Source organism: Coffea eugenioides, unplaced genomic scaffold (genome assembly GCF_003713205.1).
Source record: "Coffea eugenioides isolate CCC68of unplaced genomic scaffold, Ceug_1.0 ScVebR1_18;HRSCAF=85, whole genome shotgun sequence".
NCBI lineage: Eukaryota > Viridiplantae > Streptophyta > Magnoliopsida > Gentianales > Rubiaceae > Coffea > Coffea eugenioides.
The window spans coordinates 1,069,257-1,095,778 of record NW_020862338.1 but is presented as its reverse complement, the minus strand read 5'-3'; the positions used below and the strand labels follow the sequence as shown (position 1 = coordinate 1,095,778).

The following is a 26,522-nucleotide window of genomic DNA, read 5'->3' as shown; positions in this document are numbered from 1 at the left end:
AAGATCCAGGAATGAAATCAATTTGATGTTCAATTCCCCTTAATGGAGGCAAACCAGTAGGTATATCCTCAGGAAAGACGTCTTGATACTCCTGTAAGAGGTTAGTAATAATACTAGGCAAAGAAGCATCAAGAGCATTAGTGAGTAAGGATTCCTTGCCAAATAAAATAAATAAAATCTGATTAGAATGCAAGGCCTGTCTCACATTTTTCACCTTGGCAAGCATGCTGGGTTTTCTCTCCTGTGTGGGCTCTAAGGCCGAATGAGAGTGATCCAACTTGCTTGAAGAAGGGTCGGCCGTCACTAATTTCTTAGCTTTGGCGTTGTCCTTCTTGGTGGTAGTATGCAAGTCATACTCTTTTTGTAGACTAACTTGATCCTCATGCACTTGTTGAGGTGTAAGAGGTGCAAGTGTAATCTTTTTACAATTATGTATGAAAGAGTATTTGTTCAAGAAACCATCAAAAATGACTCTTTTGTCAAATTGCCAAGGACGCCCTAAGAGTATATGTGCAGCTTGCATTGGTACTACATCACACATAACATCATCTTCATACCTACCAATGCGAAAAGTAACCAAAACTTGTTTATGAACACGTACCTCTCCACTGTTGTTTAACCACTGAAGCTTGTAGGGACGGGGGTGCTCACTAGTTGGCAAGTTTAGTTTCTCCACCATCAATGCACTAGCAACATTAGTGCAACTTCCGGGGTTAATCACCAAGCTGCATACCTTGTTGGTCACATGGCACCTAGTGTAAAAGATGTTGTCACGTTGAAGCTCATCTTTACTAGCTTGAGTAGCTAGTGCCCTTCTTGCTACCAATCCAACTTTGTCTTGAGTTGGAACTTCCTCTATCTCATCTTCCTCTTCAACCAAGGAAGGCATGTCTTTGTACTCCTCCTCTTCATCATCAGTGACAATGTCTCCATTTGGTAGCACAAGCATGGTCCTTGGATTTGGACATTGGCTTGCGATGTGCCCAACTCCTTGACACCTCCAACATTTGGTGTCACGATTCCTAGGTTTTGAAGTTTCAATTGTTGGCTTGGAAACAACCTTGGAGTCGGTTTTGGTAAAAGGTGGCCGTGAGCTTGACCCTTGGTCGTGCTTGGGTTTTGGAGTGTTCCAAGCATTCGGACCTCTCTCTTCCCTTCTAGGCTGGAATGGTCGAGTAAACGTTTGTGGATGAGGGTTATAATTTCTGGTTGTACCCCTCCTCTTGAGCCTTTGCTCAATCTTGATAGCCTTCTCCACCATATCTTCTATCTCCACATAGTATTGAAGCTCCAGTTGATCGGCTATTTCAACCCTCAGACCACTGAGAAATCTTGCCATTGTAGCCTCTCGATCTTCTTGAATATCGGCTCTCAACATGGAGATTTCCATGTCCTTGTAGTAGTCCTCAACTGAGCGTTGACCTTGTGTCAAGGTTTGAAGTTTTTGGTACAAGTCTCTATGGTAGTGACTTGGTACAAATCGCTTCTTCATCAGTCTCTTGAGCTCAGTCCAGGTGGTTATAGGTGGTTCTCCATACCTTCTCCTGCTTGTAGCCACTTGTTCCCACCAAACTATGGCATAGTCGGTGAATTCTACTACGGCAAGTCTCAATTTTTGTGCATCGGTGTAGTCATTGCAATCAAATACCAGCTCTACTCGACTCTCCCATTCAAGGTACGTATCCGGATCAGATTTGCCTTGGAATGGAGGAATCTTCATCTTAATCCCTTTGATCGCATCACCAATGGCTCTTGTGTTTCTCCTCGGTCTTCTTTGCTCGAATGCCTCATGTTCCGAATCGGCATTGGAATCACTAGATTCCTCCAGGGTGGATTTTCCCATAGATTTCCTAGAAGAAACCCTAGATGAACTTAGTTGATCAATCTGCTCATGGATTGTTTCCAGTCTTTGGTCAAATCTCCTCTGCATTTCCTTCCACATATCATCCATTTTTCGTGATAACTGAGCAATGGTAAGTTCATTTTCCTGAGACATGGTGAAACCTGCAAAACTTGACAAATTGTTTAGTAGAAAATGCCTCACTTGCTCCCTGAAGTATTTTCACTCCTCTCGTGTTTTCACTCAAGTGTTTGTGTCACTCTAATGCTCTCACCAATTCACTTCTCAAGCCACTTGATTGTTTCCTTTGAAGAAATCAGAAATTTTCTCAAAGAAGTTCAATCAAACCTTAATCAAATAGTATCTGATGCACCAAAGGAACAAGAAGCAAGAGTAGAAACGGAAAGCTCAAGTACAAGTAACATGAATGGAATGTCCAAGTACAATGATGGAGTGTCCCAAGTGTTTACTTAATTTCCTAATTGATTTTGGGAACCAAGTTAGGTGTTGGATTTATTTGGAAAATTCCTTAAAGTCGGCTAACCAAACCAGAATTGTTACCAAAAATTTCCAGATTTTGTACCCCTTAACCTTCCTCAAAATCGGCTATACCAAATCAGGGTTATTTCCAAAAATTTCCAGATTTCCTTTTCCTTATGCCTTTCCTAAAGTCGACTGGTCAACCAAGTGCAAAACAGATTTTGGTAGCTTCCTATTCTACCCGCAACTATCCTCCAAAATTCCAGAATTTCCTCTTCTTAAATCCCTCTCAAAGTCGGCTAGAACTTCCTAAAAAATTGTCCAGATTTGGTAGCTTCTAAATTTTCCAGAATTTCCTCTTCTTAAAGTCGTTCCTTACCCTCCAAATGTTTCGTCCCTTACTCTCCCTCAACAACAAACAATTCGGCCTCCCTCCTCTTTGCTCCACACAAGGACAGATTTGACTCTTGGTCCTAGGCAATGGCTTCACAAGATAATGCAAGTGACGTCACTCAAGAATTCCCCAAGCAGCCTGCTCAAGAAATTCCCAAGAGGTTTACTCCTAAGCCAAGGAAGCCCCGTATGGATGCAAGGACGTACAAGAAACTTTTTATACGAAGAGAGGTGCAAATCTTCAAGAATCAAGATGGTCAAGATCCTCAAAATTCTCAACGGGTGATACAAGTGATCAAGGATCAAGGTGCTCAAGATTTTCAAGAGGAGGTTGGTCAAAACTTTTGAGTAGTCTTTTTCTTGATGTAATTTTCTGGTTTGTTGAAACAATTGCAACAAGACAGAATTTGGCAAATAAAAGTGCGGCTTCCTTCTTTGTTGTTTGCTACCCGAATGCCTTTTCTCTTTTCCTTTTTTCTGTTTTTTTTTTGACTCTAAGAACACACAATTACTCGGCTGTTCTTGGGTAAAATTCCAGAATCTAATGTCAAACCAATGCTCTCCTTCAATCCTCCAATAATGATCAAGACATGTATCAAAGTTTCAAGACTTCAAGATTAGTTTCAAGAAACTCAAGAAACCCTAGATTATGGTAGTCCCTCTTCAAGATTCCAACCCCAAACAAGTTTAACCACAAAAATCAGTTTAGGAAACTAATGAAAACAACTTGGTGGAATAAACTAAAGTTTGGACAGATTGGCAAGAAACTCGCGCCCAAGGAAACCCTAGTTGCAAGTGAAAACCCTAGCCGTCGCAAATTTTTTTTTTTTTTATCCAAACAGAATATGCAAGGCACACAACTCGGTTACACTTGAAGGCAGGCTTCAAGACAGAATCACACAACAAGTAATGCACGAAGTGGACGCGAAGCAAAAGAAAACAAAGAGCTACGCAACAAGAACAAACAAAGGCGGACAGAATTTTTTTTTTTTGTAAAAATAATCGGACTTGACACAAAGAGAGACTCAACCAGTTTTTGCAAGATAAAATTTACTAGAAAGCTTACGAACAAACTCAACGGGATATACTTGATGTCGTCGACTAGCTCTGGATACCAACTGATGTGCGACGGATCTAGACGAACACCAAGTTGGGATGATTTGCGGAACTTTGACCCTTCTAGAATCACAAGCCACGAACTAAGGAGATTCCTTAACCCAAGACTAGCAAATTTAGTGAACCAAAAGTATAGATAGTAGAACGCCACAATCAAGGAGACTACTTGATTGATAAGTTCAATGAACAGCTTGAGATTGATTCTCAAGTATTCAAAGGAAATTCTCTTGAGGCAAGAGAGAGTGAAATAACTCACATATATTTTATAAAATCTGAATTGTTCTCTAATGAATGAAAACCTAGGCTATATATAGCCTTACAGGACTCAAACCCTAGAATGTCCAATGGACGACCTTGCCCTTTATTAAGGGTGAAAATATCTAACAACTAATTGACTAAAATTAAGACTCTGAATTCAGCCAAAGTGAAGTGAAAATTGACCGAAATTATTAATGCTAACAAACAACTAATAATGGTAATTAAAACCCTAATTAGCAAGCTAGTACTCCATGAACTAGTCTTCATTTGGTTCTTCCATTTGAAGGAAAGTGTAGAGAGTAGTTTCTCCATTATGTAATCCTTCAATGGTCCTCAAGTCATCACCAACTCGTTCTTGAATCGTGCAAACAAGAGTTTGAAGTGAATCTTGAATTCTCCGCTATGCACGCGCTCTAGTAATTGGACCATGGGTATTTGCATGACCTGAAGCACTAAAGTTGGACGGCAGCCTTGAACCCTCCTCATTGAAACGTGCTACGGGTTCTCGAAACGCGTTGATCGAGGAATTATCAGTTGGCTTCAGAGCTTGGTAGAGGTATTCTTTCGTTATATCCCCATCAATTTATTTCCGTAGTTGTGTCGTAGAATTCTTAGTACTTTCCACGCTCCTTGTTCAAAAAAAAAATACTGTTCATCATATTGTTCACCGACACTGTTCACCGATACTGTTTATAGTTACTGTTCATCCAAATACAAATCTGTCCAGCCTTGTTGTTTGTGTTATCCAACTTGTTTACTTGGTTTTCAAATATGGATTTTGGCAAAACTTGTTGGAAATTTGTGAATCTTGAAGAGAACTTACAATAATCTTGAGTTTCTTGACCACAATCTTGAAATTTCTGAAGTTCCTGACAACTTCCTTGAAAGTTCTTAAAAGATCTTGGAGTTCTTGGTAGTTATTATTTGTGGACTTCCTTGTTTTGTATCGTGGTTGATAGTTGTAGTCAAGAAAAAAAAAATAGAAAACAAAAACGAAAAAAAAAGAAAGAAAAGAGGAATCGGTTGGCAAGAGAAAAAAAAAAGGAAAGGAGAGAAAGGGGCAACCGAATTGTTTTGAATAGGGAACCAAATCTGATTTGTTCAATCTTTCTTGGAGTAGAATTTGGAAGTTACCAAAAGTTGTTCAAGAGGAAAAGGATTTTCAAAATGGTTTCCAAAAACTAACTTATTTCCAAAATCAATTAGGAAACTAAGTAAAGCACTTGGATAACTCTTTGTACTCACTTGGACACTCTCTCTCCTACCTTTTTAGGAAACTTTCCCAAACTCTCTCATCCATTTTTTTTTTAAACTTTCCTAAATTCTCTCATCCATTTTTTAGGAAACTTTCCTAAATTCTCTCATCCATTTTTAGGAAAATTTCCTAAACTCTCTCATCCATTTTTTGGAAACTTTCCTAAATTCTCTCATCCATTTTTTGGAAACTCTCCTAAAATTCTCTCATCCACTTTAGGAAACTCTCCTATATTCTCTCATCCATTTTAGGAAACTCTCCTATATTCTCTTCCCCATTTTAGGAAACTCTCCTATATTCTCTCATCCATTTTAGGACACTCTCCTATTTTCTCTCATCCATTCTAGGAAACTCTCATATATTCTCTCATCCACTTTAGGAAGCTCTTCTATATTCTCTCATCCACTTTAGGAAGCTCTCCTATATTCTCTCATCCACTTTAGAAAACTTTCCTATATTCTCTCATTCATTTTAGGAAACTCTCCTATATTCTCTCATCCACTTTGGGAAACTCTTCTATATTCTCTCATCCACTTTGGGAAACTCTCCTATATTCTCTCATCCACTTTGGGAAACTCTTTTATATTCTCTCATCCACTTTAGGAAACTACTCCTACATTTTAGGAAGTTAGGGTTTTCTTTCTTTTGTGTTCCCATCGGCGCATTTGTCATTGCTGTCCGCCGCCATCTCCTTCCAAAGTCGATCATTACTACTTTATTTCCATCCATATTTGTGTCTTAATGTCTTGATTACCCTTGTGGAAAAAGTTGGTGACAATTTGTGGACTTGTGCGGCATTTCTCAATCTATCCGAGCGGGCCAGGTAAGGAATTTTGGTAAGATCATTACAGTGTAAATTCGAGTGATACATGAGGGATGAGCACATACACGTGAGCTTGTGTGTCGTAAGGAATCTCTTTTTCTTTGCTAACCATTTTGGCAGGTCACCCACTCATGCCTAGAGGAGTTGCATCTTACTCATACAACCAAGAATTCTTGGAGAATGAGCCTTTCAGAGGAGGCCCAAGCGAATTACTTCCAAGTACTCTAGTTCCAGGCAATCCAGTTCACAACATGAGTATCATTCACTCCGGGAGGAAATGCAACGCGACCGTGCTTTGTGTGTATATGAACGATATAAATGAGATTGTGATGAGTATGAGGAGGAGCAAAGAAGTTTGCGCAGAGCATCTAAATCACGGTCAACCTCAAGCAAATGCGATTCAGCTAAGAAGTACCTTGAAGATGAAGACAAGGAGTTTGAGAATTCTCAAATTGAGTCAAAGCTTCGTGAATCAAGTAATGATTTCCGAAGTCGGACTAAAGCATTGGTTGATTCTATGATGGAAAGAATTAGCCAAGTGCTGGATTCACACTTGGAGCAACTTAATCATGTGTCAACTGGTGCTAACAAAGAAAATTTTCATTCTAGTCCCTCGTTGATTGAAGAGGCATATATGAATGAGTTGCAGCCGAGCCATGAACATGAGCTAGGCAATCAAAATCCAAACTCAAGTGCAATGAATGAACAATGGTCCGAGAAGAATGGAGTGGGAAAAGGCAAGAATAATTTGGCCTTATTAACGAGTAAAGAGGAGGAGTTGGCCATGTTTGCAAAAGTTGAAAGTGTGGACGTTTTGTTTGCTAACAAGCTAACATGTGTGTTGTTTAGTACCTCTTCTTTTGTGCAGATTAAACAAAGTCAAGTAGAGTTGGTCATGGCGTGTTCCATTCCCAAGTCACTTGGACATTTTGCGAGTTTCCATGGAGTTTGTCTTCTAGGAGCTAAATCTCTTTGGTCTCAATTCATGGAATCGGGTCAACCCAAACCTGTCCACACCATTGGAGGATTGATTCGAGCTCATCTTAAAGGAGGAATTCCATATTTCACTTCTTCTTCTTTACCTATAGGTCGTTCATCATTTTTGCCATATTTTGAGCATATTACTAGCCCTAACTCTTGTTGTTCTCGTATAGATTTTGATGAGAAGTGTAAAGGACTAACACTGGAACCTCAAGTTGAATCAATTGGTAGAAGGAATATTAAAGTGTCAAAGGGAGTTTTCACTTTTAAATCTTGTTCTACACCCTCTTACCATTTAGTTAATAATGTTCCATTAGTTCTTTATCCAATTTCTGAATTGTTTCAAGTTGACGGTTATTTTGTTTTTGTAGGGTGTAAAGCTGTCCAAAATTTCCCAACTATGACTAAAGAGTTGCAACCTGACTCCATGCTTGTTCCAGCTGCATGTCGCGCAAATGCATGTGATTCGTATGGAGTGAACTTCACTTCATTCCTGCCACGTATGTTGGGTGATACACCCAAGGGTGTCAATCAAGATCCGAGTGCTGTTCTTACCTCACTGGGTCGTGTTTCTATGGATATGCCACACGGATGGCCCAGTATCCCATCTCCAGAGTGGCAAGTTGTGCCGATTCAGTGCCTAGGGCCGAATTACACCACCTTGCACAACCAGGTTCGAGGCTTTTCTAGTTTCAATGAACATCATTATGAAGTGCATGTGAATGTCCACGCTCGAAGGCCAATTAGAGAGCTTTGTGGTTGCAACCTGGAACGTTCACAAGCCTTATACATATTCCTTCCTACCCTGGCGAATGTCCTTGTTTGAGAACCCCTTGAAACTGACTAAACAACATGTGCACCGAATTATCTTAATCATAACATATGCAAGTATCATTCAATCGAAGAGGGCCAATATGTGGAGACTTGAGGTGTCACACTACCCACTCTCATTAGTATCATTCATTTCCAACCAAATTTGAGGACAAATCCTTCTCAAGTGGAGGGGACTGATGTGTGCACGGATGGTGGCCTTGACTCTAAGCTTTTAGAGAGATATTGAAGGCTTGGAAGGAGACAATCAAGTTATCTACACCATGATCCGAGCCCATGAAGAACCAAGTGGGCCTCCAATGAAGGTGATTACTCCAAGGGATAGGTCGTCCGTGTTGATTTAAGGTCCCGCACTGCGGCAAGTTTGAGTTGAAAAGGAAAGAAAAGTTTCAAGAGGTGAAAAGTGATAAAGTAACAAAAGAAAAGGAAAGAAAAAGAAAAGAGAACCTCAGTTAAGCATAAACCAGGGCAAAATTTGAAAAGTTCAAAAGAATAGCAAAAGGCCAAAAAGAAAAGAGAGAGAAGAAAATGAAAGAGAAAAGAACCTCAGTTGAGAATAAGTTGGGGCAAGTTTTGATTTATGATGTGTGCACGGATGGTGGCCTTGACTCTAAGCATTTAGAGAGATATTGAAGGCTTGGAAGGAGACAATCAAGTTATCTATACCATGATCCGAACCCATGAAGAACCAAGTGGGCCTCCAAGTGAGTTGGTCTCCAAGTGAGTTGGTCGAGTTAGGCCTTAGGCCTTAGTATTTATTAGAGTTAGGATTAGTTGTGTTTTATTAGAACATGGGCCGGCCTATCTTGACCACCAAGATGGCCGAATTTCCTTTTCCTGTTTTCCTTAGGTTTTTAGTAAATTTCCTTTTCCTGTCTTCCTTAGGTTTTTAGTATCCCTTAGCCTATAAAAAGGCTTTCTTTGTAAGGTTTAAGATATACGTTTTGATGAATAAAGTCTTAGTATTTTCGTTTTCTTCTTAAGAGAGAATTCGAGCCTTTAACTTGCTTTGGCAAGGGTTATTGAGCAATCTTGCGTCTTGTCCATGATTGTTCGTCCGACCTATCCCTTGGAGTAATCACCTTCATTGGAGTCATCGTTCTACCGCTTTAAACCAACTCGGGTCGTCCGTGTTGATTTAAGGTCCCGCAAACCAAGCGTAGGACAACCTCGCTAGATCCTTGGGCAAACGTGCTACGTGTCTCGAAACGAGTTAATCGAGGAACGTATCAATTTAACCCTAAAAATAGGGTTGGCGCAAAAATGCGATCTTAGATCATTTAAACCACTTTTGAAATCTGCTCTAAGCACCCCACCAGACCCCATTACAAAAGTCGAAAGTCCTGACTTCTATTCTTTGCAATATCTCTGTCAAGAAATTTTCTAATTGGCAAGTGATGCTCATATACTGATGCCAAGGAATTTTTAAATATATTTGAATTGATTAGGTGTGAGGTTGACACTACTCTTCATGTGAAAACCCAAAAGGGCACTTTTGAAAAAAAAAGAATAAGAAAAAGAAAAAGGAAAAAGCGAGCGAAATAAATGCAAAGGAAAAATGCAAAAAGATTCGATGCTGAAAGTCCCTGTTGAGTGATGATAAAAGTCGAACAAAATCCAAGATTTTTGAGTACAAAATGGGGGCAATTTTGAGGAAAAATGCGATCTTCAGTGCAATGTCCTTGAAAATCTTATTTCTTTAACTATCGTTTCAAAGCCACATTACAAGCTCATAAAGTCCATCGCTGACTTATCCTTCATGACAACTCGAAGTAAGGATTATGCTCCTAAGAAATCCATCAGTCATTCGTGATCATAAGGCCATAACTGGTTTCCACATGTTTAGCTATCGTTTCTATCCATATGTTACAAGCTTATAAATGTGACGACCCCACCTCCTCCTGAGGCGTACCAAAGGGTTTGGCGGACCGCCTGCCCAACTCTCGTCAAGACTCACTCACTCGTATCACGTGCATTCATTCATGGACCATAAATAACCTCGCAATTCAAGCTTAGAATTTACATTGATGAAAATCAAGGTACAAAGCCTCAATATATAAAACATTCTATTCGAGGAATAGTGCGAGTACAAGTCAAAAGTCAAAAGTCACAAAACAACTAGACTACGCTAGTCTTTACACCTCTCACGCCTCGCTCGTACCCCCTGTAAAGAAAACAAATAGCGTGGTATGAGCTAAAAGCCCAGTGAGGTTCCAAATAGCAAATTGACCATTATTTATAAGTACAAGTTTTCGATATAGCAAAGTAACGAGCATGAAGAGTTCATAAAAGTGAGCAATACCACTTCAAGTAGCAATCTCAAAATGAGCGAGTGTAAAAGTTTTCAGAAGAAACAATAATCCAATAAACAATATTCATTCCAAAGCATAAGGATACGGATGGCTCTCAGGAGCCAACTTCCTATTTCATCATCAGGAGCTTGATCACGTAATAGTTGACACTCCGTCAACTTTCAAGTAAAGGAACCAATCCAGTAGAGCACCACTTACACTACTCTCCGTCCACCATTCACACCCCCTACTGGGCCCAAAATCCTCAATAAACACGGGTGGTAATACTCGAGTATACCGATTAGTTGAGGAGATATCACTACACTCGACAAAACAAGAGACCCAGGGTTCGTTACCCAATCGACCAAGCCCTTGCCGGCTCGACTAGAGTAACTCGCCACAGGGTTTCTGGAATTCCAGGAAGTGCGCACATCATAAACAAGTATATCAAGTCAATTGCAATCAAAAAACAAGTATATCACGTAAGGGCAAGTGCGATAAAGTACACCCTTGCCCTATCAATTCACGTATATAACATGTACTCATATTGGTCACGTATCAAGTTCAAGTATCTAGTGCAATTCGGTATTTGAAAGCACTCACCACAAGATATAGTGCCTTTACTGGTTCACTTTCAGGTTATACTCCGGGTTCGGAGTCCAAATCTGCGATAAAACTCAGTTTGAGAACTTTGAAACATGACTAAGATTCGAAACTTAGACGTTTCATTCAATAAAAATCAAGAAATTGGAATTCACTTGGAGAGTAGTCGTGAAACACTTGCTCGCCTTTTTAAACAGTAAAACTTTGTAATATTTATACTTGAAATTGTCATGCGAGTTGAAAGTACAAGGAAAACATACTTCGAGCAATCATGATTGCATTTCTCAAGGGTACAAGTTCGGCCAAGTCCTTACTTATATACCTCGAAACAAGAAGACTCAAGTACCCTAGATGGTTCAAGTACTATTCATATCAACTCGACCCAAGTCGCAAGTGTATTTTTATAGTCCTCGAGCGTAAATTTGGGCAGCATGCCCTTTGTGTTTACCTAATTTTCCAGCCATTTAGGCTTCATTATTTTTCCTCAGCCAATCCCAAAGTCATATATATCATAAATTCAAGTAATAGCCGTTCCATAGGCTCATAACATCATAAGAATAAGAATCAAAGTAATAACAAGTGCGGAAATACAATCTAGCAAAAGACAGATTTGACGTGTGGTTGCGGAAATAACACATCTGAGGCTACGCTTATCGGATTGAGGCACAACTTATACCGTTTCGAAGCTAAGACACAGGGCTACAATGTTCATGAAGATCACTTAGTCCAGTTTCCAATGCAACCTAGTCAAATCCTCAATTTACAGAACCAAAATCTAACTAGTCGGCTATTTAACCGCTCTGCACTGGAATGGTCATATCTCAGGTTACCAAGGTCCGATTAAGGTGTTCTTGGAGGCGTTTAAAAGCTAAGTCAGAATACTAAAACTTTCATGTTTTGGAAAAAAGCTAAATCAGTACGGATCCTAGTGAATAAACGTGATAAACTGGATAAACTGACCAAACGAACTACTGGGAAAAACCTTAAAACAGTGAGGGTATTTTGGTCTTTTCATGGGCTACGTTGCTCCGATTGAGCTGAAATTTTGTAGGAACCTATAAAATACCATTCTATACAACTTTCATGTTTTAGGCCAAGCCTAATTTTGCCTCTAACTATGAGTATTAAAATCGGACAGAATGTAATCCTGAAATTCCAGAAATCTGGAATTTTTGAATTCTCAAGTCAATCCTTCCATTTTCTTGCTTCCAATTCTACCAAAGCCCCTTATCTACTCTTATATACAACATATACTAAATATAAAACAAGGTTAGGCAGAAATTAATCAAACCCTAGCTTGCATATCTCATCCAAGAATCATCACAACAACTTGCTTATCTTGTAATCAAGCTAAAACATGATCTAAATAACATCTTAAACCAAAATTTAAAGGAACAAGGATCATGATCAGATTTTTATACCTCAAAGACAAGGCTTGGAAGAGTGATACTCCACTTCCTTTGAAATTTCTTAGTTCCTCTAGCTTCCCGACTCACCAACTAACACTTTAATCGGTCTAGTTTCCTTTCTTTCTCACTTGGTTGATCAAACTCAAGATGAAATGGTTGTTTTTCTTGTTTTTCTTGCTCTCCCTTTTCTCTCTCTCTCTCGGCTGTGATGGTGCAGAAATGAAGAGCTTTGGAGTTGATTTTAGGGTTAAATATGATGTAAATTCATTAGTCAACCAACCAAGGAAAGACTACCACTTGTTGCTTCAAGATTGGTTCTTAATTTTTTTCCTTTTCCTTGTTGTTTTTGGTCAAAAAATTCGGCCAGCTTGCTTAGCTTTATGGCTGATGTTTGACTCTAATATTAAAGAGATTAAGTATATAAAAAAATGATGGTCAAGTGGTGCGTTCAATCGGTAGTGCACGGTACCCGTCGGTTCGCACCGTTTTTCTTAAAAACACATGTACTAGGGTTTTTACTTCCTATTCACCAACTCTATATCATTGCTCCTAATCACATATTATTTCTCACTTAAAAGTCACTTTTAATCACCAAATTTGATCCTTGCTCAGTACCGAAAATTCATCCGGCGAAAAATCGCGAAAACCCTAATTTTGCTCCAATCTTGAAACCAAAAGTGAAACCCTACTTTCTAGGTTTATTTGCACTTATTGTGAAACGATTGGGTAGTAGGGCTTTAATAAATAATGAATTTCCAAATAAAAGGAAGTTTTTAAGAAAAACGTGAGGGTTTTACAATTTCAGTGATTAAAATTAGGGTTTCTAGTCTTTTAAAACAAAATAAGGTTTTAAATCAAATCCAAAGAAATACACTTTAGTATCTTCTTTACAAACAACCTCCCAATATTCGGGGTGTCACAATCTCCCCTCCTTAAAAGAATTTCGTCCTCGAAATTCATACATGCACTTCGAAATAACATAGGGTATTTCCTTGTATATCCGTTTCTAGCTCTCAGGTCTCACTATAGCCAAAACTTAGTTAAACAATAGAAATCACGCATCGTACCTTCTACTATCTCCGATGGTTCAGGTAATGTCTGTTGTTCCAAGGCGTACACTCTAGCTGGCACTCTTGAGTGGTTCCCTCCTACATTCGCTTGTTCAGGGTTTAGGTGTGATCTACGGGGACAGGTTGCAAGCTGGTGCTCGGTACTACCACACCATAAACATTTTCCTGCCTTTCGCCAACAATCATTCTCCACATGATTGGCCTTCCCACAGTACCCACAAGATACTTGAGGGGCTGAGGTCTGACCTCCTTGTGAGGCACCTCTTGCTTGGCCCCAGCCACGCGAAGCTCCCCTTGGAGTACTTTCCTTAGACATCCCTGAAGTTTTCTCACCACCATCTCCTCGACCTATCTTAAAGGGTGGCATATCTAATTCACCTTGTCCTTGCCTATGACTTCCACCAGGCGCACCTCTCCTTTTTGCATGAAAAGCCCTCACTTGTGCCCTAGCAATTTCTATTCGTTGGGCCTTCTCCAAAACCTCCGTAAACGTGTTAATTTGAGCTGCCGCTAAGGCTTCTTGTAACTCCACATTTAGCCCTTGCACAAACCTCCGTACTTTTCTTTGCTCCGTAGCTATCAGTTCAGGGGCAAATTTGGACAACTTTGTAAACTGAGTCTCATACTCAGTTACACTCAACATTCCCTGGCGGAGTTTAATGAAATCGTCCTCTCGCTTCTCCTGGACGATGGGTGGAAGGTATTTTTCGTTAAATTCCCGTACGAAGTTTAACCAGGTCCATGCAGTCGCCTCTCTCTCCCACTTGGCCCTCACTACGTTCCACCAAGCCCTAGCTGGCCCCTCGAACTGGAAAACAGCGAATTGGACTTGCCTCTCCTCTGTATAGTTTAGGGCAGCAAAAATATTTATCATGGCCTCCAGCCATTTCTCGGCCCCATCCGGGTCTGGCCCTCCTAGGAATTTGGGTGGAGAGAACTTATGGAATCTCTCTAAGGCCCTATCTTGCCCATTATCAGGGTCCCTAGGTTGATGTACAGGGGCTTGACCCTGTTGTTCCACTAACCGATCCAGAATGTTAGTCATCTGCTGAATGGCAGTTGCCACTTGATCTCCCCCTGCAGCTTGGGGTTCAGGTTGTGGTTCAACCGTTGCCTCTCTTTCCTCTCTCGGTTCTCGTACCGGTTCCTGGGCTTGTCTACCCCCACGGCTACGACTAGGACCGCGTCCTCGGTTAGTTCCCCTAGCTTGACTTCTTCTACCCTCCATGGTTCGTAGCGAATCAACTATAACAATATAACCAACTAATCAATGATAGAATATAGCCACTAAGTAACTATATAAATATAAACAGCACAAAACAGAATAATGCAAATCATAAACCCCTCTAAATCATAAAACAAGGCAATACAACACATTCAATCAAAACAAGTCACATAACTTATAAAGCATTAAACCCTAGGTATCGTTCAGGCACTACACTTAATCAAGGCTCGAAACACGTGAATAAGAAGGATCCTGAATCCCATGAATATCTTCAATATATTACAAGTCCAGGCTATTCGCATTCCCCTTGCCTTTGCTTTCACAATCCAAACTTATCCCAATATTACGCGAGATCTCAACTTATCGTAAAGGTGTCACTCTTTGGTATTCGGGGACAAGAATCCGAAAATATGATAATTCACCACTCAAGCTGGCCAGGCTCAAGAGCAAATCACCCATATTAGAGATTCCTACCCAACATACATATCTAAGGTCCACAACAATAGACAATTGTTCCACACTTAACAAGTCAATCCCCACAGTCCGAGAACCCTCTCCCGGCACGAGCTCAATAAGAGCTCCGATACCATCTGTGACGACCCCACCTCCCCCTGAGGCGTACCAAAGGGTTTGGCGGACCGCCTGCCCAGCTCTCGCCAGGACTCACTCACTCGTATCACGTGCATTCATTCATGGACCATAAATAACATCGCAATTCAAGCTTAGAATTTACATTGATGAAAATCAAGGTACAAAGCCTCAATATATAAAACATTCTATTCGAGGAATAGCGCGAGTACAAGTCAAAAGTCAAAAGTCAAAAACAACTAGACTACGCTAGTCTTTACACCTCTCACGCCTCGTTCGTACCCCCTGTAAAGAAAACAAATAGCGTGGTATGAGCTATTTAAATATATTTTACACCAGTATGGAACGATAAAATTTAGTATTATACGATAACGTTAGAAATTCGGGATTTTGAAATACATTGTCAACTAGTTATTTTTTTTCCTGGCTTAAATTAGCTTTACCATTTTTAGGAAATGATTTCTGTGACGTCCCGAAAGAATGAGAGTGAGAACCCGGAAATTTTCTAATTTTCTAGGGTTTATTTTATTTAATCGCCCGTCTTTTCTACATTTTCTTTATTAGAAAAATTCCCCAGATAAAGTTTATGAGCAAAGATAGTTTTAAAATGATTTTTCTAGTATCGGTTAGTTTTTGAGAAATTAAGAGCGTATTTTGAAAGTGGGACCCGCAAGTGCGGTAAATGCATTATATTTTTGACAACTTGTTGGAATTTTGTATTAAGTGATATTATTTTACAAAGTCTTAAGATATTTGTATTGGACAGACAAAAAGATAAGTTTTAAACCAAAAGGTGACATGTGTCACCTTCTTATTTAAAGTTGGACTTTGACTAATTTGCATCACCCTGGGTAACTAAAACCCTCAAAAATTGACCAATTGTCTCTCCATTTTAAGCCTGTCTTGGCCGAAACCTCCTTGGAGTAAAAATACAAGAAGAAAGCCTTCAACTCAACTCCATTTCTTGCTCATCTTGTGAATCAACCGTGTTAAACTTTCAAAATTCCTCAACAAAAGTCAACTTGTTAGGAAAGATGAGGTAGTGGTGGAGTGACATTAGAAAGGCAAACGACTAAGCCAGCAAACCTTTCTGGATAATTCCAAGCGTTCATGTCTAGCCAATCCTTTCTTTGTTCTTGAATTAAAATGCTAAATTTAGTTGCACTTGTGATGGCTAAGAGTGGTTTGAGATTATATCTTGATTGTGCGTGACTGGCATGCAAATTTTATTATTTATTGGGGATTTTTCTGTTTTATATGAGCATGATTGTGTGGCTATCTATGATGATTTGGAAATGGTATATAATGATTCTAGAAGGCTTGGAAAAATGGACAATTGCCAATCAGTTTCTGTTTGGAAGAAAAGAAATTCAGAAAATTAGTTTTTGTGAAGCGCAACATCTGCACTGAATTTTATACCTCATATATAGAGGCCGAATGGCCTTATATTAAAAAATGAAAGTTTAAGAATGACATTTTAGAGTGCCTACAAAATTTCAGGTCAATCGGAGTAGCCGAGAGTGAGAAAAGTCGAAATTACTATTGCTGTTCTGGTTTTACCCGAATGTAAGAATTGCGCCTGTAATTGGTTGTTTTGGCTGGAATTGCTTCCGAATTGGTTGTTGAGGCCTTCTGATGAAATTTAGCCCTGTTTCTTAGATTTCATCTGGTTTTGGAATTTCTGGATTTGGACTTGGATAGCCTGTTTTATGATGTTTCTGCTAGAATGCGTTATGTGAATCTGTTTTTGTGATTCTGGTATAGTATCTTGCATTTTGACCTGGTTACACTCGAAACTGGGTTGAGTGACCTTCTGAAATGTTGTAGCCCTATCTTTTAGGTTCGAAACGGTGGGTCTTGCACCTTCATCCGACAATCGTAACGCCTTTGGTGCCATTACCGCAAAATGACGTCAAAACTATTTTTCTGATTTTGAGCTTAACTTTCATTTCCGGACTTTTCCCTAGCTTGACTTGTACTAGTACTACTTGGAGCTTGCTGAATGGCTATTGGATGAACTTGTTGTTGTGTGGTACCTTTGCGTTGAATTGAGGAAATAATGAAGACCATGATGGCTGGAAAAGTTAGCAAATTCAGGGGAAGTGCTGTCCGAACTTTGAGGGATTTGTTTAGCATTTGAGTTTGTATCTAAGACTTTGGATTTGCGCACGCAATGCTTATATGCTGGATGATTTCTGAGCCGTGGCAGCGTGAGTGACCCTAAACTATTTCCAAAGTACTTGTGAAATGTTTCTTGCATTATGTCCTCGATTGCATATCATGCGTGCTTGCATGTGAGTTCATGACATGATTTGGCTTCAATGAGTTCTGGGAAAGTCTTGTGCTGGACACCAACGTCTCCACTCTGTTTATGGTTCATGTTCATGTTTATCTGGAGCTCAAGAAGGGGCTCCCTCTTAATGTTAATGTTAATGTTAAATGATCTATTTGAGCGTTGGGTATTCAAGTGCTATGATTTCCCTGGCTCACGAGAGCACTAAACGAACATTTGATCTCTGAATCATGACATCATCGAAATGATCGAAATGCAACATTGTGAAATATATTTGTTTAATGACTTTACTGGTTACTCGCTGAGCTTCTAGCTCACCCCAAAAATATTTTATTCCCCTCCACAGGGCTCAAAGCGAATGAAGGACTTGTTATGCTTATTCACATGTCTGGATGGCCTATATTTTGTACAATTTGGATTTGGAAATCATTTTATGTATAGTTGGGAATTATTTCGGCTTTGCTTTTGACATGTAATTATTGGAGAATTTGATGTAATATTTGAGGTTTATTCTTGTAATTTATTTGAGGATTGTAGTGAACGACTGAGTCCCGGCGAGAGCTGGGCAGGCGGCCCGCCGAACCCTCTGGTTCGCCTTAGGGGGAGGTGGGGCTGTCACAATTTCACTAGTTTTAAAACCCTAGGTTTTATTCTATTTCCTTTTCTTTCTTTAAAAATTGTCCTGGCTCGCTATTCTAGAGGAAAACTTGTTCGGCAAGCAAACTTATTCAAGTAAAGTACCTCTAGTTATATCTTTAGAAAGAAAAATAATTTAAGGAAACTATACGGAATATTTTGCTACTTTTACTAGTTTTAATCTTAAGTGGATTGTCGAATTATTTCGAGAAAATAAACTATTTATATACTAGAGAATCTTTTATATTTATAAACCTAGAACTTGAATAGAAAACTTATAGTTCTTAAAACTTGGTTTTCTAGGATTTAGCGAGGACGCGGATTTTGATTCCCAACTTGACTTGTGACTTCACTGTTGGTGAGTGTCCCTGCTTGTTCTATGCTTACTTGATTAAAGCGCTTTCTTGACTTGATATGTGATATCTGGAAAAAAAAAATGGTTTCTGATCCATCGATGTGAGCAGTATGTACTTTATCACACTAGCCGTTCGAGTGGTGACTTGCTTGAAATGTTTTCATGAATACTTGCTTGCACTTATTAATCACTAGGCAGGGGAGTGTACTACACCTTAAGGGTGGAAAGGACTCTTACCCTGACCTGGTAATCTCTTGTTGGACGTAACGTCGTTGGATGAATTTCTCGACTAGTCCCTAATCTCTTGTTGGACGTAACGTCGTTGGATGAATTCCTTGACTAGTCCCTAATCTCTTGTTAGACGTAACGTCGTTGGATGAATGCCTCGACCAGTCCCTAAGGTATACTCGAGTATTACCGCTTTCGTGCTTGCCGTGCGGGCCCGGTACAGGGGTATGATTGGTGGTCAGAGTTAAGAAAAATAAAAGATCTACACGGACCTTAGGTAGTGAAAGTTGACGGAGGGTCGACTACGGAAAATTTTGATCAAGCTCGTGGAGAAATGGCTCTTGAGAGCCCCTGTATCCTATCTTGTGCTGTTAAACGCTTCCCTAATTGTTTACTTTAATTGAAGTTAATACTCGCTATTTGTTTTACGTGATTGCATGTTTTGGGGCACCACTGAGCTTTAGCTCACCCCACGTTATTTGTTTTCCTTGACAGGTTCTGGCATGTGAGAAAGATCTGAAATCTACTTTACTTGTTATGAATGTAATTCGAATTAAACAGTGTAGTTTTGTTTTGGGTTGCCACTTGAAGCTGGAAAAGTGCAAACCCTGGTTTTGTTATTTGGCTTGTATGAATTTGTTAAATGGAATTGTTTGACTTTATTTCCGTGGTTTGTAACGCGTAAGGTATTTAAGAATCGACGAGTCGCTATCTTAAAAATGATGTTATCTCTGAAGTTAATGTGGTCTTGGTTATTGGTCTATTTTGGAGGATCAATACTGTAATAGTTTAGGCTATACTTCAGAGGGATTTGGGCTAGATTTCTTGCGTGAGTCCTGGCGAGAGCTAGGCAGACGGCCCGCCAACCCTCTGGTTCGCCTTAGGGGGAAGTGGGGTCGCCACAATTATCCCACTGGCTCAGTAAAGGCAGGCTCGGATATTATCCCACTGACCCAAGTGATGACCAAATGAAGGCAGGCTCGGGTATTATCCCACTGATCCAAGTGAAGGCAGGCTAGGGTATTATCCCACTGACCCAAGTGAAGGCAGGCTCGGGTATTATCCCACTGACCAAGTGAAGGCAGGCTCGGGTATTACCCCACTGACCCAAGTGATGATCCAAGTGAAGGCAGGCTCGGGTATTTATCCCACTGACCAAGTGAAGGCAGGTTCGGGTATCATGCCACTGACCCAAGTGATGATCAAGTGAAGGCAGGCTCGGGTATTATCCCACTGACCCAAGTGAAGGCAGGTTCGGGTATTTATCCCCACTGACCAAGTGAAGGCAGGCTCGGGTATTTATCCCACTGACCAAGTGAAGGCAGGCTCGGGTATTATCCCACTGACCAAGTGAAGGCAAGTTCGAGTATTATCCCACTGACCCAAATAATGACCAAATGAAGGCAGGCTCAGGTATTCATCCCACTGACTCAAGTGAACGGCAGGATTGGATCTTATCCCACTAACCAAGATCCCGTTGGGCTTGGATTTTATGCCACCAACATCCCGTTGGGCTTGGACTTTGTGCCATCAACATCCCGTTGGGATTGGATTTTGTGCCACCAACGTCACAAATATCACGTTGAGATTGGATTTTGTGCCACCAAGGTCACAGACATAACGTTGGGCTTGGATTTTGTGCCACCAACATCACAAACATCACGTTGGGCTTGAATTTTGTGCAACCAACGTCACAGATATCACGTTGGGCTTGGATTTTGTGCCACCAACGTCACAGACATCACGTTGGGCTTGGATTTTGTGCCATCAACCTCGGCAGGCTTGGGTATGTCCCACTGACCGTTCTATCATGATGGATCTGGAATTTAGGCAGGCTTGGTTTGTATCCCACTGACCATTTTATCGTATCGAATTTGGAATGGCGGTAGGCTTGGGTAGTATCCCACTAACCGTTTTGTCATATTGAATTTGGAATGTCGGTAGGCTTGGGTTGTATCCCACTGATCGATGTCATGGCAGGTTCAGGTCTTATCTCGTTGACTTTTTTTATGTTTATAGGTTTTAGTTCAAGGCAGAATAGCCACAGGTGAGTATTTGGTGTCTACGTCTTTGTCTCGAGTTTCTTCGAAACTCAGACAAAGAGGGACAAGCTGTAGACACAAAATTTTTTTCAAAAATTTTGTAAATTTGTTATGTTTTGTTTATATCATCATTTAAATTATAATTATCTTTTTTATAGAAAAAATAGAAAAAAAAATCATCAAAAATCAATTTTGTTAACAAAAAACAAAAACAAAAAAAGGGGCGTCTTACGCGTATGTGCAAGGCCACGCGCGCCATTTCATTCAATACTGGTGCGCTAACTTCAACACAGAAACAAAAAAATTACAGCGGGGTTTTGGATTCATTTTCCACTCATTTTCCACATTTCTTTTTTTTCCAAACTCTCTAGAATATTGCCAACTCACCTTATGATTCTTGACTAGAATATTCCAGAACAAGAACCATCAAACAGCTCCCAAATGCTATCAAAATGCAGTTTCATCCCCATCATTGCTCCAAGGGTTTTCAAGGGTTTATGGAGCTTAGTCTTATAAAAGAAAAAAGAGCAGAGGAGTAGAGAGATAGGAGAGTTGGCGGCTGAAAAAGGAAACCCGAGAGAAAGAGTGGCGACTAGAAAAAATAGAGAAAAAACAAAGGTTGAAGGGAAGTTAAGGGTTGGGGATGGAAAGAGATCTTCGGCTGAACAAAGGGAGGATAGTAGAGTTCGCGGCTTGGGCATTTGGAAAGAAACCAAGCAAGAGAAAGAGAGCATCTGTTGGTGGCTGAGGAAAAAAAGGGCAGCGGCGAGAGTGAAACGAGAGGAAAAAAGAGGAGAAAGGCTTTCGGCCAAGAAAGATTAGTGTTGACGGCGGAGTAAAGAAAAAGTAGAAGAAAAGGAAAAGGGGCTAGAATCTAGGGAGGAAAAGAAAAGGGAGAGAAAGAGAGTTCGGGTAAGAGAGATTGAGAAGGTTTCGGCTGGGCAGTAGAAAGGCTAGGGGAAAGAAGTAGAGGACCAAAAACCAAGGAACCAGGGAGGGAAAGGAGTTTCAGCCACTACAGGGAGTAAGGAAGAAGGAACGTGAACCCAACAAAGCGCAGCCTCCAATCTCAGGCCAAGAAAGATAACCTCCGTTTCAGCTTCCAGGTATCTGATAGCCATCGTTCTTCTCCTCCTGTGTTTTGATATTGTAAATGCCGACTTCAACATCTTCTTCTTTGCTTCCGAAAATGTTGATAAAGATCCAAACTTTGAGCCTCTATTTGCTTTTTATAGTGATACTAAGCTTGTTAGTAGCCATGATAAGTTTGAACCAAATCGGCTAAAGTGAAGCCTGGTTTCGTGTCTTTTGTTGGGTCCCTGTTGAGCCGATATGCATCAATGTTGTGTCTGATTTGGTTGAAACTAAAGGCTCATGGTTGCTGTTTTCTTCTCGTCTCCCTCTTTTTGCTTCATGTCTATTCTTTATCCAATGATCTGTTCCTTTTCTTGCAAAATTTGGTAGCTTAGTCGAGTCTCTTTTCGGTTGCTATGCTGGGATTTGAGGATTATGTGAGACAAAATAATGGGTTTGGTTTGAGCTACAAAGTTCACAGCAAAAACTCTGCTGCAGTTTTGTCTATTCGACCAGACTACATTTTTCTTCTTTTGTTTGCTGTTGTTTTTTGAACTATCATGGCTATGGCTGTTTAGTTTAGGAAATGTCCAGTCTTGTGTTGCTTTGTCACGACCCCACCTCCCCCTATGGCGAACCAGAGGGTTCGGCGGGCCGCCTGCCCAGCTCTCGCCAGGACTACGGAGTCGAATCACACAAATCCGATATTACACGAGATAGGACCCAAAAGAATTGAATGATTGAAAACCGCCAAGCTTAACAGTAACTTACCAAAATCACATGGAAAAAAAAACATTTTCATATATACATGTCGCTAGGTTTACAATTCAGATGGAACCAGTGAAACGAAGTACATTTAGAGTTTGCTTCCCCTCGAGGAGCTATACAAAAGAACAAAAGATTATCTAACTAGCTCAACTCGCTTTTCAAAATCATGATTTCCAAAAGAGGTTCCTGTAAGGAAAACAAAAGGAACAGAAAGGGGTGAGCTTGCACTCAATGAGGTACCAGACATATAGCAGAAAAATCATGGCATTTCACATTTAACAAATCAGATACACATGCTAGATGTAAAGTAAAGTAACTAATGATTCACATAGGAAGGATACAGGTGGCTCTCAGGAGCCAAATTCCCATTTGCGTCACCGAAGCTTGATCGAAGTTGACACTCCGCCAACGTATATAGAACCAACGTCCGTAGACCCCTCTTTACACCGAATCCCGTTCACCAAACACCCCTTTACCGGGCCCGCTCACCGCAAACGAACATAAATGGTAATACTCGAGTATACCCGGAATCAAGGGTCTCAATACCCAAAATCCCCGAACAGACTACCGTGGTTCGTTATCTAATCGTCCAGGCCCTTGCCGGCCCGACTCGAATAACTTAGCCACAGGATTGAGCTCATAGGTCATAGAAATCCGAACAGATGCAGACACAGATAACAGATTCAAATTTTGCATGGTAAATTGGCATATGAACAGACAAGAGAACGAGTGTGATAAAGTACACTCTCGTCTCAAACAAATTAAACAGATTGCAGAGCAGAAATCAAGTTAAATAGCAATGGAGGGGAGTGGTACACTCACCGATTCAACTTCAAAAGTTTTTACTTCAGATTGGCCTTAATCGCCAAGAAACCCTAAAATAATCAAAATAAACCAATTGAAGGTTTCACATCCAAATCGAGCAAACGGAATGCACAAGTGAGGCTCGACTACACGTCGTATGCCTTGCCAAATAAATACTAATGCAAGGGTGCAAAAACATGATTTTCTTGGAAACAAAAAGGTAACATGAAGACTTAGGCGCAAACAACCCAAAAGCCTTTCATTTCTACCAAAAGGCAAATCCAACTTAAGGAACCAAACGGCCTAGAAAATCGGGCAGCACTTCCCCTAAATTTCTTACTTTTCCAGCCCTTAAGGCTTCACTATTACCTCAAATCAGTAAATCAGACCCAACATCTCACACAAAAGTCATCTCATTTCCCAAAAGCCGTTCACTAGGCTCAAAGTAGTACAAGTACAAAAGTTAGCTAGGAAATGATCGGAATGAAAACAAGCCTTAAAACTATTCAAATAAACACAATAAGATTCGTTTACAAGTCATAAACCAAGGCCAAGTATTACCAAAATAAGGTTCCATAAGAATATATAAGCATTAAAGGAAACCAGAAAAATCCGGAAATGGAAATAAGCTTTAACCCAAGAAAACAGTTTTTGACGTCATTTTACGGTTTTGGCACCAAAGACACTACGATTGTCGGATATGGGTGCAAGACCCACCATTTCGAAGCTAAAAGACAGGGCTACAACATCACAGAAGGTCACTCAGCCCAGTTTTGAGTGAAAACAGGTCAAAAATACAAGATACTTCATCAACAACGTAAAACAGATTCACCAAAACGCATTCAAGCGGAAACATCATAACTCAGGCTCTACAAGTCCAAATCCAGAAATTTCAAAACCAGTTGAAATCTAAGAAACAGGGATAAATTTCATCAGAAGGCCTCAACAACCAATTCGGAAGCAATTCCAGCCAAAACAACCAATTACAGTCGCAAATCCCAATTTCGGGTAAAACCAGAACAGCAATAGTAATTTCGACTTATCTCACTCTACACTACTCCGATTGACCTGAAATTTTGTAGGCACCTCTAAAATGTCATTCCCTACAACTTTTATGTTTTGAGTAAAGGCCAATTCGGCCTCTATCTATGACCTAAAAATTCGGACAGAATGAAGAACCAAGAACCCTAATTTTCCAGATTTCTTCCAAAACAGAATTTACTTGCAATCTTCCACTTTTTCCACCTTCTAGAATCATTAAACATCATTTCCAATCATCATTATAGCCACACAACCATGTTCATATTTAAAACAGAAAAATCCCCAAAAATTATAAAAGTTCATCAATTCAACCACAAATCAAGAAATAATCCATAAAACCATCTCTTTAGCCATCACAAGTCTCTAATTCACCATTATTGGAAACAAACAATGAATCTTTACACACCATACCTTGATACCTCACAAAAGATAGTAGCTTAGTGGTTCCTTCTCAAAAAATAACTCCACCAAGACCTTGGAATCTCCTTAGTAACCAACTTTTATGGAGTGATTTGCAATTCCATCGGTTAAAACTCAAGATTGAAGTAAGAAATTGGAGTGAAAGATGAAGGTTTTTCTCTCTCTCTTGCTCTTCCAAGTTTCAGCCATGAGAAGGAAGAAATGGCTTGATTTTTGGTCAAATTTTGGTTTTAGTAAAGTTAAGGTAAGATGGTCAAAAGTCCAATAGTGAATAGGATGGTGACACTTGTCACCTTTTGATTTTTAAAACTTATCTTTTTGTCTCTCCAATACAAATATCTTAACACTTTGTAAAATAATATCACTTAATACAAAATTCCAACAAGTTGTCAAAAATATAATGCATTTACCGCACTAGCGGGTCCCACGTCCAAAATACGCTCTTAATTTCTCAAAAACTAATCGATACTAGAAAAATCATTTTTAAAACTATCTTTGCTCATAAATTTTATCTGGGGAATTTTTCTAATAAAGAAAATGTAGAAAAGACGGACGATTAAATAAAATAAACACTAGAAAATTAGAAAATTTCCGGGTTCTCAAACTCATTTTTTTCTTCGGGGCGTCACAAACTCCCCTCCTTAAAAGAATGTCGTCCTCGACATTCCATCTTGTACTAATCAAGTCAAGACATCCCGCAAGAATCACTAATATTGCAAACCAAACCCACAGTCCGGCATCCTAAACTTCAAGCCTAGGATACACTACAGAGATCTGAAGCCTAAGCTCTGATACCAATTGTCACGACCCCACCTCCCCCTAAGGCGAACCAGAGGGTTCGGCGGGCCGCCTGCCCAGCTCTCGCCAGGACTACGGAGTCGAATCACACAAATCCGATATTACACGAGATAGGACCCAAAAGAATTGAATGATTGAAAACCGCCAAGCTTAACAGTAACTTACCAAAATCACATGGAAAAAAAAACATTTTCATAGATACATGTCGCTAGGTTTACAATTTAGATGGAACCAGTGAAACGAAGTACATTTAGAGTTTGCTTCCCCTCGAGGAGCTATACAAAAGAACAAAAGATTATCTAACTAGCTCAACTCGCTTTTCAAAATCATGATTTCCAAAAGAGGTTCCTGTAAGGAAAACAAAAGGAACAGAAAGGGGTGAGCTTGCACTCAATGAGGTACCAGACATATAGCAGAAAAATCATGGCATTTCACATTTAACAAATCAGATACACATGCTAGATGTAAAGTAAAGTAACTAATGATTCACATTGGAAGGATACAGGTGGCTCTCTAGGACCAAATTTCCCATTTGCGTCACGAAGCTTAGAACTCGAGAGTTGACACTCCGTCAACATATATAGAACCAAAACGTCCGTAGACCCCTCTTTACACCGAATTCCGTCCACCAAACACCCTTTACCGGGCCCGCTCACCGTAATCGAACAGAAATGGTAATACTCGAGTATACCCGGAATCAAGGGTCTCAATACCCAAAATCCCCGAACAGACTACCGTGGTTCGTTATCTAATCGTCCAGGCCCTTGCCGGCCCGACTCGAATAACTTAGCCACAGGATTGAGCTCATAGGTCATAGAAATCCGAACAGATGCAGACACAGATAACAGATTCAAATTTTTGCATGGTAAATTGGCATATGAACAGACAAGAGAAAGAGTG

At 40.1% G+C, this 26,522-nt stretch overlaps 1 protein-coding gene across 1 annotated transcript in view; it reads right to left on the bottom strand.

The window, feature by feature from the left end:
• The window catches only part of LOC113756021, a 70,930-nt gene that overhangs the window by 37,909 nt on the left and 6,499 nt on the right, over positions 1-26,522 (bottom strand). The window contains exon 3 of the mRNA XM_027299846.1: positions 1,539-1,987. Within this exon, the coding sequence (XP_027155647.1) occupies positions 1,539-1,987 (449 nt within the window). The remainder of the gene's footprint in view (positions 1-1,538; positions 1,988-26,522) is intronic.